General features: G+C 40.6%; 1 protein-coding gene across 2 annotated transcripts; it reads left to right on the forward strand.

The window, feature by feature from the left end:
* Positions 1-9,475: 9,475 nt before the first annotated feature.
* Positions 9,476-11,722, forward strand: LOC119349342. Of its 2 annotated transcripts, XM_037617351.1 has the most exons (3): positions 9,476-10,703; positions 10,782-11,198; positions 11,293-11,722. In XM_037617351.1, the coding sequence occupies exons 1-3, from the start codon at positions 10,421-10,423 to the stop codon at positions 11,532-11,534; spliced, it is 942 nt and encodes a 313-aa protein (XP_037473248.1). In that variant the 5' UTR covers positions 9,476-10,420; the 3' UTR covers positions 11,535-11,722. The 2 variants fall into 2 exon arrangements, with proteins under 2 accessions (XP_037473248.1, XP_037473247.1); XM_037617350.1 differs by having other exon boundaries at positions 9,476-11,198.
* The last annotated feature ends 5,884 nt before the right edge of the window (positions 11,723-17,606 follow it).

The following is a 17,606-nucleotide window of genomic DNA, read 5'->3' on the forward strand; positions in this document are numbered from 1 at the left end:
AGGGTCGCCGGTCTATGCTCCCATTCTTAGGGAGATTCAATTCAGTAGAAACTTTTTTCTTTCTGTTATTTTCCGTTTCGAATTTAGGGAGAATAATTTCGAGGCCCAGCCACTAGCTAAAGGAGCTGCGTCTCTTGCGGTGGGTCGCCATATGTGGCTAGGGATTTTGCCCGACATTACTTGTATTCCTCAGATTTTGAACCTTGAATAAAGCCCCTAGTTTACCCTAAAAAAAGACTGGCTAGCAAGGTGATTGCGCAAATACGAGATCTACAGTTCGAATCCCCACTCGCGCATCCACTTTTTTTGTGCATTTTCCTCCCGACTGCTAGGTCCGATTCAGCCCCAATGGACTGGCCTAGTCGGGCACGCCAAGTGGGAAGGGACATATATTTGACGCAGGATGCGGCAAATAGGAGCTCTCCGTCTCCCGTTCCTTCCTTTTTTGCAAACAGGCGCACAAGCTCTCCTCCTGGGATGGCCCATCTTCCTTTTTTTTCCTGTTTTCAGAGCGGAAAAGTGCGAGCCTAGTATGTTTCGAACCGATGACCTCCTGGTCCTACGTAAAGCTGAGCTAACCACCCTACACCTTTCTCCTTTTTTTTCTCCTTTCTTCTTTTTTCTTTTTTTATCGGAACTGTTTTTTTATCTTTTCTATTTATATTTTTTCTTCTTTTGTTAAACTGAATGAACTTTCTTCAAAATCAATGAATTTTTTCAAGACCAAACTTTTATCAAAATTGGTGAACTTTTTTTCATTTTTGGTGAACTTTTTTGAAAAATGATGAACATTTTTAAAATTGATTAACTTTTTTCAAAATGGATGAAATTTTTCATCAAAAATGACGTTTTTTTCCCAAATTGATGAAAATGTTTGAATTCATGTTTTTTCAAATAATTCCAAAATCTAAGTGATAAAATATAAATACCGCGTCGATAGTTGTTCTTATATTTTTGGCACTGTTTTTAATCAACTGCTATTGAGCAGGTCTAGTGGTTAGCAAAACTCGTACGAGAGTCCAACCACGCGAGTTCAAATCCTGGATAAAGCCACTTTTTTGCGCTTTTTTCGTGCTGTGAGTTCACTACGCTCGCTTTTCGTCTGTCGGCCCAACTAAGCGCTACAGTGAGCGCCAGCTGGTTCAACGGCGCAGAGGGCGCCCTATCGGAGCTCCCTTTTAGTTTGCATGTTGCGGAAACGAAAAGAAAAACTTGCTTCCCGTATGTTGGGCTGGCCCAGTTACGACTGCAGTCAACAATCCCGTGATTCGACTTGGCACGTCGATAATCCCTATTTGGGAACGCTCTTAAGGTTTAAAATAGACAAGGATCAAAGAGTTTGATTTAGCTTTTTTTCTTTATGATGACGTATAAGAAATTTTTCTTTGGTTTGATTTTATCCTCCATAGAGCAACTCTAGCAGAGTCGGTCATTTTTACAGTCACTTCTAGTATTAGACTGACGGAGGATACGATACGTGGCCATAGACGATGAGGTTGGAAGCACGGCGATGTGGCAGCTACCTCTTCTTCCTTTTCACCGGTAGACCTCTTGGAGGCCAAACAACGTCCTGACCACTCCCCCCCCCCACCCCACCCCCACCCAAATTGCAATTCTCTTACGTAGCCCATAACATACGTGCATAGCTACCTCCTAGCTTGGTTGATTTTTGTACTTCGAGTCCATGAAGCTTTCTCTGCAAAAACTGTTCACAGCTTCGAGTCCATGAAGCTTTCTTTGCAAAAACTGTTCACGGCTTGCCTCCATGCTTCCATCTATGGTGATCCATGAATTTTTACGATTAGTGGGCAATGACCCTGAGCAACTCCCCGGGAAGCCCGCACAAGGGTCTTGCCTCCCTCATCGCTTTTACTGCATGGATCAAATGGAAACACCGCAACACCTGCATCTTTGATGGTGCAACCCCGTCCACCTCCCTCCTGGTTCACAACATTCAGGAGGAAGCTCGCATCTGGGTTGAGGCTGGTGCTCGAAGGGTTAGTTTTGATCATTCATGTAACCTGAGTTTGACATGTAAGGACTGAGCAACCCATCCTATGCTCATCGCAACCTCATAAATGCCACGTAGTGTGCGCTTTATGAGGTCCGCCGGTGTACTCTCTTTCCTTTTATTAATGAAATGATATGCCCCGTGCATATTCGTGATTTTTTTAAGTAGTCCTTCCAATTTCCCAATCATGCTTCCTCTTTGGTTTGGACTGCTAACCGCTGCACGGCCGCCGGGCCAAATTGTTTGCTGCCGCACAGAACGTCTAATGCTGTTGCGCGCCACTGCAACCGCCTACATGACGAGTCGACAACAATATGCGCCGAGCTGCCATGTTTTCATGTATATTTTGCTTACATTTTGAAATTTGGCCCCCTCTTGACTCTTTGTCACATTGCGCCACTGTTCCTTTTATGCATGGTGGCTTCATTCATTGTTGCGCATGTTCATATGGCCGGCCTATCTGTGGAGGTTGTGCGGGCCAAGAGGTCATGCGTATGCTTGTACTCATGCCGTCATGCGTATGAAGGCTGGTCCCTGTACTACGTTTACCTTACGTACAGCAACTTGATCTTTTTTTTTTTTGCGGGGAAAGCAACTTGATCTTTGACGCAGTGATTGTTCCCCGCTTCCGTTACGTATGTACTACGATATTTTCACAGAAGCGAGAGGCCTGGTTTTACTGTTGTGGCCCATACCGAATGTCAGATCAGTTTCTTTTTTTTTTGAGGGGTAATGTCAGATCAGTTGGATGGTAACAAACGTCGTACATTTGTTTATTTTTCACGCACATTTGTTGGTACGTAGTACTTGTCGACTCGTGTACAACATTCAAAGCCCACAGTTGCATGGAAGCGTAGCGATAGCAGCATAACGATGTAGTATGCGCCGCATGCACAGGTGAGAAGAGAAGACGTACGGTTCGTGGAAAACCGAACAATTCCGCCTCCCACGGAAACTCCATTGATTCTTTGACGTAATAAATGTTTCCTCGGGATTCGGGAAGGAGGACGCGAGCCGGCCGGCGAACGAACGGTGAGCTTCTCGATGGTGGGAGTCTCCACGCATTTATTTTTCGAAGCCCAAAAGTCTACAGCTCGCTTTGATCTTGTGAAAGAGTAAAACGAGAGGGAGAGCAAATGATGGAAAGGATATTCTCATTGATTGAAGATTGGGTATATATACTCCAGTACAAGGCGGTTTACAAGGAGCGGTTACCAAACTGTGGAACCGACATAGCAGTGATTATTAACTAATAATTAATCTAATTAATTATTTCCTAACACTCCCCTTAATCGATGCTTGTCTTTGTGAATATACATCATCTTGAAGACTCCTTGTATGTGCTTGCCTTTGAGAATGATCATCATCTTCATCTTGAGAAAGACTCCTCCAAAAACCCTGTGGGAAAAATATGAGGAGAATAGTATTTGATATGTTGTTAAAACTCCTTTAAACCCCGTGGGAAAATAAGGAGAAAATGATACAACATATAATGATTATTGTCTCATGAGAACTCAATTGAGAAAAACCTTTGTAGAAGGAGAAAACTCATATTTGGGTTTAGAGAACAATAAATATGTCTTGAGTACTTCCTTTAAAAACCCTGATAGGGAAAATAGAAAGTATGGCATATGATCTTTGAGAAGATATTGCCTCATTAAAAACCATTATGAGAAACTTTGAGAGAAAACTCATAAGGAAAAGAGTGCGATTATATATGCCATTGAAAACTCCTTTAAAACCCAGTGGGAAAAATATAAGGAGAAAATGATATGGCATATACTGATACTTGTGTTTATCTTTTCTTGTTAAAAACCTTTTATGAGAAACCATTAGGGAAAAACTCATGAAGGAAAAAAAATACAATAGATGCAATCTAATGATTGTTAATGGGTTATACTTTGAGAGATTACTCCCCCTGAACTTTGCAAATCTGGAGGATGTGTCCGGCCAATTCTACTGACATGATCATAACATTAGGAATAATCCGTTGGATTTTCCAGTATTTTGTTTGCAAATTGTTTCCTCACGTTCTATAATTCATGAGGATAAGTGATTTTCGAGCAATGTGCTTTATGATGTTGCTCTTCATATAACCTATAGGTATTGAGTAACACAAGTGGTAGAATCTTAATAAAACCAAGTTATGCGATTCTGATGAATCTCAACCATATGATTTTGTGTGTGATTAATCATTTTACTAAGCCAGGCATATATTGCAATGTTTTTAGATAAAGCAATTATGTCAGAATGATAAGTGGAAATAGTCACCAGAGTCTATTTAGATGAATTCCATGGGAAGACTATTCCAGTGAATTCAGTCATTGATATGGCATTATTAGGATCAAATAAAGAGCCAATATCATTACATCATATCATGGTCATATCTTGATTTTCCCGACAAAATTGTCCAAGATTTATTGTGAGCTTGAGATATAAGTTGATATTTCTTATATCGACCATATACCTTTGTTGGGGGTTGCACTCTGAACAAAAATAGCAAATATAGTGTCAGGCCTGACGTAGTTTGCAATGATATGAGTGCATTGACATTAGTGAGATAGAACTTCAGGTCCTGATATCACTTCATTATCACCCCTAGGTATGAATGGATATGTACCCTATCAGGGGTACTATGACCATATTACATGTCTTTTATTGGTATCATATATCCACATTGAACTTCTTGTATATGTCTTGGATATATGTAGACTGATATGTATTCTTGAGAGAATGCTCAAGTTGTAAGCTTAAGCTAAATTTGGTTGAATCCAAATTTTCCGTCTTGAGATGATTATGTGTATGTTTAGGTCTCGTATAGACATTGATGATGAGGTCATGAATATACATTGAGGCGATGAAAAGAAATCAATTTTGGGATTCCCTTATTAAACATGTAAGTAATCATCATTATTCGAGTAATCCTTTTGAAGAAGGAACTCATTTAGTTGGTAGTACCATATGATTTCCGACTATTTCAAGTCATAGAGTGACTTATGAAGTTTTACACAAAATTTGTTGCGATTTTCTTTTGGATTCGGAAGTATAAGCCCTTCAGGGACTTCAATAGAGATTTCCGAAATGAGTGATTCATATGAGTATGTAGCCACTACATCCATTAACTGCATGGATAATATTTTATTTTTATTGCCAATGATATTTAGTATCGAAACATAATTCCACTCATACCAAGAGGGTATGTTACATCATAATCGATGTCGGGTCTCTGCGTGAACCCTTTTGCTACAAGCCTCGCTTTCTCACCACCTCATTGACTTTGTCTATGAATGAGAAGTTTTTAGTATTCCATATGGAAGATACTTATGAGGAGTAGGTATTACTGCGGTAAATACTACTCATTTGTAGAGCAAGTGCTATTCTTCATTACTTACTTCCTTTTATGTGAACCAATATGAGTGCAAGAGGCACTCTACCATGGATTTTGGTTCGGACCCAAAAGGTTTAGCAATTTGAGAAGAAATATATGTCGACAAATGTAGTCTTTAGTTTATATGATTCTGATGGAATCATTGAAGTTTGTGGATAATATATTTATTCCTTTTTAACTCCTTGTGATTTCCTACAACAAATGGAGGCAAGGTGTTTCGATGTCCCGGCACCAAAACATTTGTGCACATTTATGCCGGGCTTTGGATGATGAGCATCCAGTGAGGTGTCTTTCAACTTGATGTTGAATTACATTTACTGGTTGAGGAATTGATTTCCTCTGTTTCCGCGGAAGCATATGAGAAGTTATATCTCATGTTGTCAGACTTTCTCCCCCTCTTGCTCTCATTTGGGGAGAAGAGTAGTTTATCAGGTACCTCCACTCTTTCTGACACTTTACTGCAGGAATATGGAATTTAGTGACACCTTGTCATCAGTAAATGTGTGTGGCAAATTTGCAATGTGTTGCAAATATATGATTCTCTAAACTTATAGTTCAGATTCTTTGGGTACGTGGATATAAGGATTGAATGTCAATAACATTTATAATTTATTTCTCGGCATTATTTGTGGTACTTATCTCCCCCTAATGCCAGAAAATATCCTTATTGCTGATGCAATCAGCATACGAGCTATGAATAATTTTGATTGACGGATAAATTGTTATTCCTCAAATAGATCCCTAATTTTCTGTGAGTGCCCATTGATGTACGCTGGAGTGGTGATATCGATATGTAACCGAATTATTGCAGATAGGAAATACTTTGTTGATTTCCACGTAGTTACTACAAGGGGGTTAAGTAGTATGATATGCAGTTGGTATGATTTAGATCATACTTTCGGTGTGTAAGGCCGTATGTGTCCAGCAAGAGGCTGGTAAATTTACAATTCTTTAAAAGTGGTCATGTAATTCATTTGACTATCTTTGATAATAAATTTAACTAAACCATTATGGGTATGTACATAGAGTACTGAATGCAATCATAAAGGTCTCGTGAAATGAGTTCAACGACATTGTCCAATCGAATGGGTTTCCTTTGTTCAGGAGAATTTTGCTTCTACTTTGATAAGTTAAGCACTTTATCGGGTAAGATCATGGTTGTGTGTGATTAGAAACACACTTAAACAATTTATGAATGTGTATATGAGTACCATAAGTTATCTAAATTACCCCAGATAATGGTTAAGCAATCCACATATATCTTTTGAATGTGTTCAAGGAAGAATAAGTGGCTTGCTTAGAATTTTTAAGGTGAGAGTGCCTTAAAACTAATTTCCCCTATGTCACATGCGGTGCACATAAAATCTGATGATTTGGGAAAATGTGTAACTTGATAAGTTGTGACCAACAGAATTGTCAATAATTTTCTAATCATCCCCAAACTAGGATGGTTAAGGCTATCGAGCCTAATATTTAATTTATTAATACTTAGAAAATCATTGTGTATGCAAAAATATTGAGTATGAATTGAAACACACATTCAAATTTATCTAATATTTTATCCAAGGGATATGATATTGGACATTTTACTACATGTAATAGTACAAGTATAGGCTAATATTATTTGGGATTATTAAGAGACTACGTGAGGTCTCAAATATTATTGAAAAAATTGTTACGCAAACATATCATCGTTGTGAAGAAAATTCACCATCCTTTTACTATACAAGACTTTTGGTTCTCTCCTTCTGATGAAGATTTGAGAACAATCATTTACCAGAATATTTCCTGGTTGTAAGTTTGCAAAATTTCAAATTTATTCCAAATTTATGGTGTGGTTTGACCATGCGTTTGAGGGTTTGATAAAAATAGGTATGATAATTGTATAACCATACATTTGACAAACTTGAGAGTCGTCGTTGTGATCGTTTGAAAACGATATATTCCCTATTAAGAGGCAATTTTGTCTTTGGTTGTCTTCTAGCCTCCATTTTTAATTTGAATTCCTCATGGTTCTATTTAGTGACTAATTACTTGCTTAGTATTATCAGTACTAGCAAGAATTTAAAATAATGGCGTACCACCCGTTGGGTGAATCTGATGATATTAAGAAATTCCATGTTCCTCGTCATGGAAAATGGTAGTACCATCATAAGAGGATGTAAAGTATATTGAGAGTTTTTCAAACTAGATCCGCATATGAAAATGTCTGATCATGAGATCTCAACTTGAAGTTGATTATGTGATAGAATAGTGAGATGCAATAGACTTGAGGTCTTGAAAAATGAATGGGTGATCATTCGTGATGTGCTCATGGCAGCATGTTTCTCTTAAGGAAAATATTCAAAGTTTATAAATACTCATCCATAATGTACTTAGTTTGAGAACTAAGTGAAGTTTGCGACATATAAAATGAATATGTACATATTTTGCTATCAAGAGAATAGCCATGGAATTTTTCGAACATGGGGTTAGTCACTATAAAATAACAACCAAAAATGTGATGTGGATCTTGTAATAGTGTTTGAGACACTCGATCTTTGCTATAAATTATGGTCTCCACCTTGATGTATGGACGACAATATCATCACAAATAGTAATATTTGTGTAATTTTCCACGACTTATTCAAGCAAAATGATGCTTAAATAATTGATACTAGAAGAAAAATGCCATTTTAACATGTAAGATCAATATTATTATTTTTTACTATGAGAGTAAATAATTTTTGTGAACAACAATAATTGCTTCAGAGGAGCAAATTTTATGATAGCTTATGCTATACACTCATGTGTAGACCTCAATTTATATAGGATAACACTTTGAAGATAATCACCGGATGCGGTGTAGATCTCGCAGTAATAGAAAACATAGTCTGACTTTTGTCAGTAGATGTTCACAATTCTATTACCTTATGTTATGCAAAATGTGTGAAATCACTTTGAAGGTAATCATCTGTCAAAGTAACATGATGTAGACCTTGCAGTAATAGTGGATAGTCTGCAAAATTTGCAGTAGATGCCAGTATTACCTTATGATATCTTAAGGTAGTCACATATAATATTAATATTTGGAAGAGCACATTGAAGGTAGTCATCTTGTTAAAATAACAAGAAGTAGACCTCACAGTAGCGGTGGATAATCTGCAAATGGTGCAGTAGATACCACCAATACCTTGTGATTCACAAATAACATTTGGAATAGTCACATTAATATTTGGAAGAGCACTTGAAGGTAGTCATCTTATCAAAATGACAAGATGTAGACCTTACAGTATTGGTGGATAATCTGCAAATTGTGCAGTAGATGCCACTATTACCTTGTGATTCACAAATAAATGCGTGTAGTCATATTGAGTATGACACTTCATAATTCATATTTGAATTACATTTAAATTTGCAACAATTTCTTTTTGCAAAAATAATAATATGTAGTTGTTCTCCTAAAACGTATGCCTTAGGCAATGTTTGCGGCAAAGACGTATATAATGTCTTAAATTCCGAAGGAATAAATTTACGCAAAACATGGTTTTGCATTAGTATTGCTGTGGTAATACATATAGATGCAAAACTTAATGATTTACATATTTCTGTAATATATGAAGACATGAGCTTCAATGATATCTTACATGATGTAAATGGTGCATAATTATATTTTTATGCCATTTGGAAAGAACTTATGGAGTTATGGTCTAGTCCAAAGAAAAGACGAGGCTTAAACACAAGCAAACACTTAGCACTGAAAACAGTAAAGTCAGAAGGCTATACAGCAAAACTCAAACATACTAAGTAGATCTGTTAGGAAATAATTAATTAGATTAATTATTAGTACTACAATAGACCGGCCGCGGGCTGCAGCTCTCAGTTGTTTGGTCGGCTTCCTTCCTGGACGTGTTGTCGCAAACGAGCCTGGACGTGACGAGCGGGCTTTTGGCCCGGCTCGCAGCCCGTTAAGGACCGGACCGTTAAAAAAGTTGGTCGGTCCGAGCTCAGGAATGAGGCCCGATAAAGCTTCGGTCCGGTCCTGTTTTTAACCAGGCTAACCGAGCGGACCGAGACTTGGCCCAGTCCAGCTGTTAACTAGGGCACGGTCCTCGTCCAGTTCAAGGCGCCTTCTCCCTCTCCCATCCCACCGGCGACGGCGAGCGCCGCCACCGTCGTCACCAGGCCCACCACTCGCCCGATCTCTCCTCTCCGTCCCTCCCAACTCGTTGACGTCGCCCCTCTCCTCTCCTACAGTACCACCTCGCCTTGCCCGAGCCCGAGCATGCATGCCACCGCGCAGAGCATTGAGGGCCACCGGCGCACAGCACGCACGGCCGTCGGCCTGCCCGCGACGAACCACCTTGTCCACTAGGTCTGCCACCTTGAGATCTACTTCCTAGTGCAAGGAATCGGCCGAATGGGCACCAAAGCCGTCGCCATCATCCTCCATCCCCAAGTCCAGCCGCCGTCTGCTTCCCCGGCCTCCTCGTCCCCGCCATCGAGTTTTTCGTGAGTCACTGCACCTTTCTCCTCTGTTCCCGCTTCTGAATGTGGCCAGGAAGTTTCTCTTGTCGACCACATGGTCACCACCTCGCCGCCGGTGGGTTGTTGGTCGGTCCAGACCGAGCTTTTGCCTGTTCAGTCCGGTGCAGGAAAACAGCGGCTCGGTCTGGGACCGTATCATGCTCCCGAGCTCAAGGACGTCGAACATCTCGTGGAGGCGATCCTCATCCGCCTCCCGCCCGACGAGCCTGAAACCTTGGTTCGCGCCTCCCTCGTCTGCAAGCCGTGGTGCCGCCTCCTCTCCGACCATGGCTTCCGCAGCCGCTACCGCACCTTCCACAAGAAGAAACCCCCCCCTGCTCGGTTTCTAACACAGTGTGTACCGCGGTGCCCCCTTCATCTCCACCACCAAGTTTCTCCCGCGCGATCCCCGACACTGCTATGACTATTCTGTGGTCGACTGCCGCCACGGCCGCGCCCTCCTCAGGTATTTTGACGAGGATGAGAACCGGCTCTACCTGGTCGTCTGGGACCCCATGACGGGCAACGCCAGGAAGGTGCGGCGTCCACAGAGCTACGATAGTGTTCCAACAGATTGGAGCGCAGCTGTGCTTTGTGCTGTGCGCGGCTGCGACCACGTGGCTTGCCACTTGGGCCCATTCTTCGTTGTCTTCCTCACCCTTCATGAGGGCGAGGGGGTGGCCACGGCCACCGTTTACTCGTCCGAGACAAGGACTTGGAGCTCTCGGTCATCCCTTCACCTTGGTGTTTTTGAAGATGAACTGCGCTTGCCTAGCATCACCACATTGCTCACTGGAGGTGCGATCCATTATCTCTTTGTGCGCGATGCTCTCGCTGGTATTCTCAAGTACGACTTGGGCACGTCTTGCTTGTCAGAGGTTGAGCTGCTGCTGGAGATTCCGGTCGAGGACTACGAGTACTATCCGGTCCTCATTGCACCGGATGAGGACGATGGTCGGCTGGGGATTGCAGATCTGGACGACGAAAACCTCGACCTCTCCTTGTGGTGGAGGGAGGTTGGTCCCGACCAAGTTGCAGCATGGACACAACGAACAGTCATCAACCTCAAGAATCATGTCCATGTAGACCGTCCAGATGCACCAAGTTGGTTGCGTGGCTCTATTGAAGGCACGGCCATAGTTTTTGTAATCACAGATCTTGGCACCTACAAGATTGATCTCAAGTTACTCCCTCGTTCCCTAAGTTGCGAGAAGCTAAAGCTCTCGAAAGAGTTTTCTGAATCTGACAGTATACACACCCTCATCCCCTATTTAAGCTTTTACAGTCTACCAGGTATATATTATGTTTACTTCCATCCATATGTGTTCTTTTACAGATGTTATTTGTGAGTAGCTGTTAATAAGTGATAATATTACAATTCTGGCAGGGGCACAAATAGAGAAACTGGTTGATTCAGGAGCAAGTGAAACGGGCAGCGACGAGGAATTGGGAGAAAGTGAGGCTGGAAGCAGCGATGAGGACATGAAAGAAACTGATGCTGGGAGCAGCGATGATGAAGGAGGAGAAAGTGAAACAGGAAGCAGCGACGAGGAATCGGGAGAAAGTGAAGCTGGAACCAGCGACGAGGAAATGGAAGAATGTGATGCTGGGAGCAGCGATGATCAATGATGCAGGAGGAAGTGCAGCTGGTCATTCTGTTTACTGTTTTGGTATTGGTTTTCGCTCTATGTTCTAGTAGTAATTATTATTTCTGAAGATGGCAGAAACATTTCATGTGTGCAAGCATTATCCTCACAGATCTCGTCCGGTGCATATTATATATGTGCTGTTTGTTTCCAGTATTGCTCAGCAAGTCAGCAACTGTATATATTATTGGCAAGCTCAGAATTAATAACTTACCCATGAAACATCCAGGTCTGTGCGTTGAAACACTTTTGGGGTATTACGATTTCAGTAACGTTTCTGCGATGAAGACTGTTTTACTAGAAAATTGGGAGAGTGTTACTTCAGTAGGCTGGGGCAAATTAGGTCGCATTATTGTTAGTTCAATATTTCTGAGGTTGACGTCAATATTTAGCAATGGAAATGTTCATTTTATCCTTTGTCACACTGAATAAGCGACTGCACATGCATATAACTCCTTGCTCATGGTTCTACTGGCTATCTAGCAGTACTATACAATACAACATATAATTAAAAATCTATCATGAAACATCCAGGTAAAAAAAAAGTGCATTGCATGCAGCAAGGGGTTTCAGATATCTTGCCAGAATATCTTCCCAGCAATTATTTGGTGAAATGATGCTCCCTGAACCTGAACTCGTGATGTTCTTAAGTTAGTACAGATCGGTGAGGCCCCGTTTAACCCGCCACTGGAGGCCACATAAGAAAGCTTATCCTACAACCACTGCTGTACTTTCTTCAGGATTCCCGTCCAAGTTCAGGCCATCCATGTAAGCTATGGTTTGGGACAGCTTAACTAGTGTTCATCATGGTGCTACTTTCTGTACTTCGACCAGTAGCTTTCAAGTCTGTTCGGTTTACTGCAAACTACTGACGTGAAACCGTGACTCGGCCTTCACAGCTCCCGCATCAGCGGGCATCGCGCGCTGGCGCTGCCTTGGGAAACTGAATGAGAATTCGGTTTACAAAACTGACCAGACAGAAATGTGCACAGTGAGGTGTCTGCATGAACCGCGCAGGCATGTCAGTCTACTACCGTGGCTCTCTGGTCTCCATACCTGTAGCACAAGATGAACATGGTGTTATGCCAGAAAGAAAATGTGAACATCAATTGTTTTGAAGAAAATGTGAACATGGTTAATTAGCTGTAATGACGTCTGGGAGACTGTGGTTCAACCAATAACCACAGCTCTGTAACTAGCTCAACTGTACTCTTTGTTGCAAGTAACCACAAATCAGAAATCCTTCTTGCATAGAATGGCAGTGATGAATGCCTGCACCTGGAGGCTGGAACAAGCTAGCAGGATGCTTTGTTAATTCATTGGTCACCTTAGTTTAGTGCAAATTAGCTTGTCCCCAAGCATGTTCTTCTTTTTATTAGTCTGACGGAGGCGAAAGCCGCGTTTAACTTGCCACTGGAGGCGGCATAAGAAAATTTATCCTGCCACTAGTTGCTGTACTTCGTCCAGATTCATGTCCAAGTTAAGGCCATTGTTGCTGTACTTGTGCTAGTTACTTGGCGGACAGCCTGGTTTATTGTACTACGACCAGTAGCTCTGAACTTTGTGCAGTTGGCTTCAGACACCAGCTGCAACCCGCAAGTATGCAATCTGGTTAGATTTATTTGTAACAACTTTTGTGGCTCCTTTCCATAAATTGCTCAACGGTGTTATGTGTCGACATAACCAGCAGCAGAAGATGGACATAGTACTGAGATTTGCAAGAAGTGTCGTGTGATCCAAGAGAAATGGCCTTATTTACCTAGATGTCTAGTTTCACCTTCCATAAGCATGCATTTTTAAGAACTGTTTGCTCTAGACCATGGCAGTTTTCAAAGAACCAAATGCTCAAGTTTATCCCCTGTGTCCCTTACAAATTTGCCATGGCATTTTGTAAAAACCACATGGCGTTATTATTATTATTATTAAGAGCATGGAATTTTTATTATTAGAGCATGGCATTTTTAAGAATTGTTTGCTCTATACCATGGCAGTTTTCAAAGACCCCGTTGACAGAAGCTAGCTCCCTCTCCATAGACTCTCGTTGGCCTGTGTGTAGCCGCGCGGCTTCCTCGGTGCCCGGCGGACGCATGAAGGCGGCGGAAGCCTCGAGGGCCATTCTCCCAGACCGGTTACTTGGATGGGATCCCTGACGGCCTCATTCTCTTGCCCTACTCCAAGTCGCTGCTTCCGCATCCTTGTTGTCCGACCTGAGATTGGGATACACAGGTACAAAGGTACTCTCATCTCTCAAATGTTAGGAAATTCGTTTTCATCAGCATATTAGTGCATCGGCATCGATGTTTGTTTTGTTAACGATAGTTGTTTAGTTAGAGGATGGCATTTTTTAAAATTAGACCATGGCATTTTGTTGTTTATACTGCTAACATGCCATGGCATTTTCTATCCCAATGGCACTTGTTTTGTTTGTACCGCTAACATGCCATGGCATTTGTAGAATTGTTTCCTATAGTATAAGTGATATGTATGATGTCATTTCTACAGATTTTTGGTTATGTTAAAGAGCATGGCATTTTTCAGTTTCTCACATGGCATTTATAGCATGACATTTCTATTATTAACAATATGTCATTTTTTATTTTAAAGTGGATGGCAATTTTTGTCATTAAGAGGATGGCATTTTTATTTTTAAGAGAATGGCATTTTTATTTTTAAAGAGCATGGCATTTTTTACTTGAGAAAAGTATACTTTTCGTCCCTCAATTCTTCGCAGAGTCTAGATTTGGTCCCTTAACTTCAAAACCGGATAACTTGCACCCTTAACTATTGAAACCGGACAAGATTCATCCATAGTCACGGTTTTGACCAATTTGGGTGCTGTCCTAACCCGGTTTTGACCATGCCAACTGAAATTCACGTACTTTTTCCAAATCCGCTCAATGTTTCCAAATTCGGTTACTTTTTTTTTCAAATATGTGAACTTTTCAAAAATTTGTGTACTCTTTTCAAATCCGAGTACTTTTTTCAAGTTCACCTACTCTTTTCAAATCCATGTACTTTTTTAAAGTTCATGTAATTTTTAAAACTGACTTACTTTTTCATATATGCGTACATTACTTTGGAAAGAGTTCATGAATTTGAAAATTTTATGCAACTTGAAAAAAGTACGCGGATTTAGATCTTTTTTATGCAAATTAGAAAACATATGTGAATTTTAAAAAAGCACGCGGATTTAGATCTTTTTTATGCAAATTAGAAAACATATGTGGATTTGAAAAAAGTACACAAAATTTAAAATAGTTCACGGATTTGAAAAAAAAGTATGTTTATGTTTTTAAAAATTTGCGACCTTGAAAAAACTCTGTGGATTTAAAAAGAGTGTGAATTTCAAAAAGTTCACAAGTATGAAAAAATTACGCGAATTTGAGTTAGCACCGGTCAAAACCGGGGTGAGTTAGCACCAAAATCGGTCAAAATCGAGACCAGGGACGAACCTTGTCCGGTTTTGGTAGTTGGGGGAGCAAGTTGCCCGGTTTCGGAGTTGAGGGGCCAAACCTAGACTTCACCAAGAGTTGAAGGACGAAAAGTATACTTTTCTCTTTTTACTTTCTCACATGGCAGCTTTATTATTTATAGCATGTTATTTTTATTATTAATAACATGACTTTTTTTAAGAGGATGGCATTTTTTTTTGTTATTAAGAGGATTATGTCCTTATCTCCATGTATGTATTAAGAGGAAAACTGATCTTTCTGAAGATCATCGTGCTATTTATCTCCATGTATGTAACCACTGTAATTACCTTATCACTATTTTGGTTTGTTTAAACAGAGTAGTGCTTTCCTCTTTTTTTTGTTCTTATGGATTGTACTTATGTCTGCATATAGGATTAATGCAAAATGGGTGAACGTCAGTTTGTACAGTAGCCTTTACATCTGTTGATATGTTGAAATTCTCAAGGCGTTTCTTGCACACTGCTATTGTTGACGTCGGTGGGATGTGTTCATAATTGATTATGTGTTTGCAAATACATCAGGTAACTTTTCCGCAAAAATATAAATAAATACATCAGGTACCTTTGGTCAGGTGTCAGAATGTTGGGACAGGGAACGGAAAGAAATGGTGTCTATTAAGATCATCAGAGGCATTAAGAAGTACAGGGATGTTGCAAAACAATAGGAATTGCCGAATTGGCATATGCTCGAGCAGCTTTGTAAATATGAAAAAAAGTAGATCCAGGTGATTCTCAGTTTCACTTTCACATTTCCTGCTGTGTACATTGTATTCCTGTGTGTGATTTACTTTCTTAAGTTTTCCTGTATATAAGCTGGTCTATTTTGCAGCTGTGTTCAAATTCGGAACTGGTTTGACTATCGTAACCATATCTGTATTGTAAGTACATTAGATTATGGCAGAGTTATCAACTAACCACAAGAGATAACCCTGAGCTTAAACATTGTGCTATTTATGAACTAACCACAGGAGCTTTATTATTTGTAGCATGGCATTTCTTTATTAATAACATGGCATTTTTTATTTTAAAGTGGATGGCAATTTTTGTGATTAAGAAGAGGATGTCATTTTTATTTTTAAGAGCACAGCATTTTTATTTTAAAAGAGTATGCTATTTTCATTTTTATTTTAAAAGAGCATGTTTTTTTTTACTATCTCAGATGGCAGCTTTATTATTATAGCATGGCATTTTTATTATTAATAACATGATATTTTTTATTTTTAAGAGGGCGGTATTTTTTGTTATTAAGAGTATGTCAATTTCATTTATTGAGAAGATGGCCTTTTTTGAATTTAAATGGCATGTCAGTTTAATTACTAAGAGCGTGACATTTTTTAATTTTGAGATGATGGCATTTTTTAGTGACATGCAGTTTTATTACTAATAGCATGGCATTTATATTCATATAATAGGGATGGCATTTTTATGTCATTGCGATGTTGACATTTTTATTATTTGAGACGATGGCATTTTTTTTGTGATTGCCCGATTTCCCCTTTTTTGTACACAAGATTTTGGTGATGGTTATTAGAAAGCTGACAACTTAATTTGTGGTATTTTTCGGTTTTTATTTCTTTTTCAAAAAAATTGTTTGCAGGAAAACAAATAGGCTCATTTTTTCAAATAAAAGAGGGGACATATATTTTTTTTAGATCAAAGCAAAGCTTTATAACTTAACAGTGCTCGGGCATTTCGCTCGAGGCACAAGCAGCCACATGGGTTGGTACATCAAACTCCCAGTGCATAACATGTTCTACTGGGTACAAGCGGCCGATATTGGCTAACTCATGCGCTACGGCATTAGCACTACGAGGCAAACAGAAATTTTATGCTTAGAGAACCACATTTTCAATTGAAACTTTGTATCTTCAATGACAGCCGCATATGCTGACGAGTCTGGTTTCCTGAAGTCCATAGCTTCAACTAACAACTGTGAGTCCGTCTCGAAGCTGACTCTCAGGCATCCCAGGTCGGCTGCAAGGGCCACGGCATTTGACAAGGCAGCTACCTCCGCCGCAAAGGCATCATGTATATGATCTTGTCATCCAGCCCTGGCTGCCACAATAGTCCCTGCCGAGTCCCTCGCCAGTCGCCACCACGCCCCACCCCGCATGTCCTTCTCCCGGAGCAAATGATCCATCCGCGTTGATTTTCAGCATCTCGTCAGGCGGGGCAGCCCATTTGTCCAGACAGGCTTTCTTTGGTGGGTTGATATAGACTTGCATATATTCCATGACCGCACTGCGAGTTCGCCTGGCTATTTCTGCTGCCGGTGCTACTAGCTTCCCTTTCCTCAGCTTGTTGCGCACACTCCACCAATGCCACCAGTAGATTAAAATGTGCATGCGTTTCTAAAGAGGGGACATAATTGGTGTAGAGATATGGGCTGTTTTTCTGGCCCAGGATGGGGTTTACGCTGGCTGGGTCTGGACACAACGTTCGCTTGGTGTCCCTTCTTGTAGCGAACGTAATCGTTGGATAGGGAGCCGTCGCGCCTCTGCTCCTCCTCCTGAGTCCATCACGCCTCCCTCTCCTTCGCCTGCAAAACCTAATCCCCAAACCCCGACCTCAACATCCACATCC

Source organism: Triticum dicoccoides, chromosome 1B, assembly GCF_002162155.2.
Source record: "Triticum dicoccoides isolate Atlit2015 ecotype Zavitan chromosome 1B, WEW_v2.0, whole genome shotgun sequence".
NCBI classification, from domain to species: domain Eukaryota; kingdom Viridiplantae; phylum Streptophyta; class Magnoliopsida; order Poales; family Poaceae; genus Triticum; species Triticum dicoccoides.

Bases quoted from the DNA above. Each gene is read 5' to 3' on its own strand.
- LOC119349342 (XM_037617350.1), top strand. From the start codon at position 10,421: ATGACGGGCAACGCCAGGAAGGTGCGGCGTCCACAGAGCTACGATAGT. The intron at 11,199-11,292 runs GTATATATTATG...CAATTCTGGCAG, and splicing joins AAGCTTTTACAGTCTACCAG to GGGCACAAATAGAGAAACTG.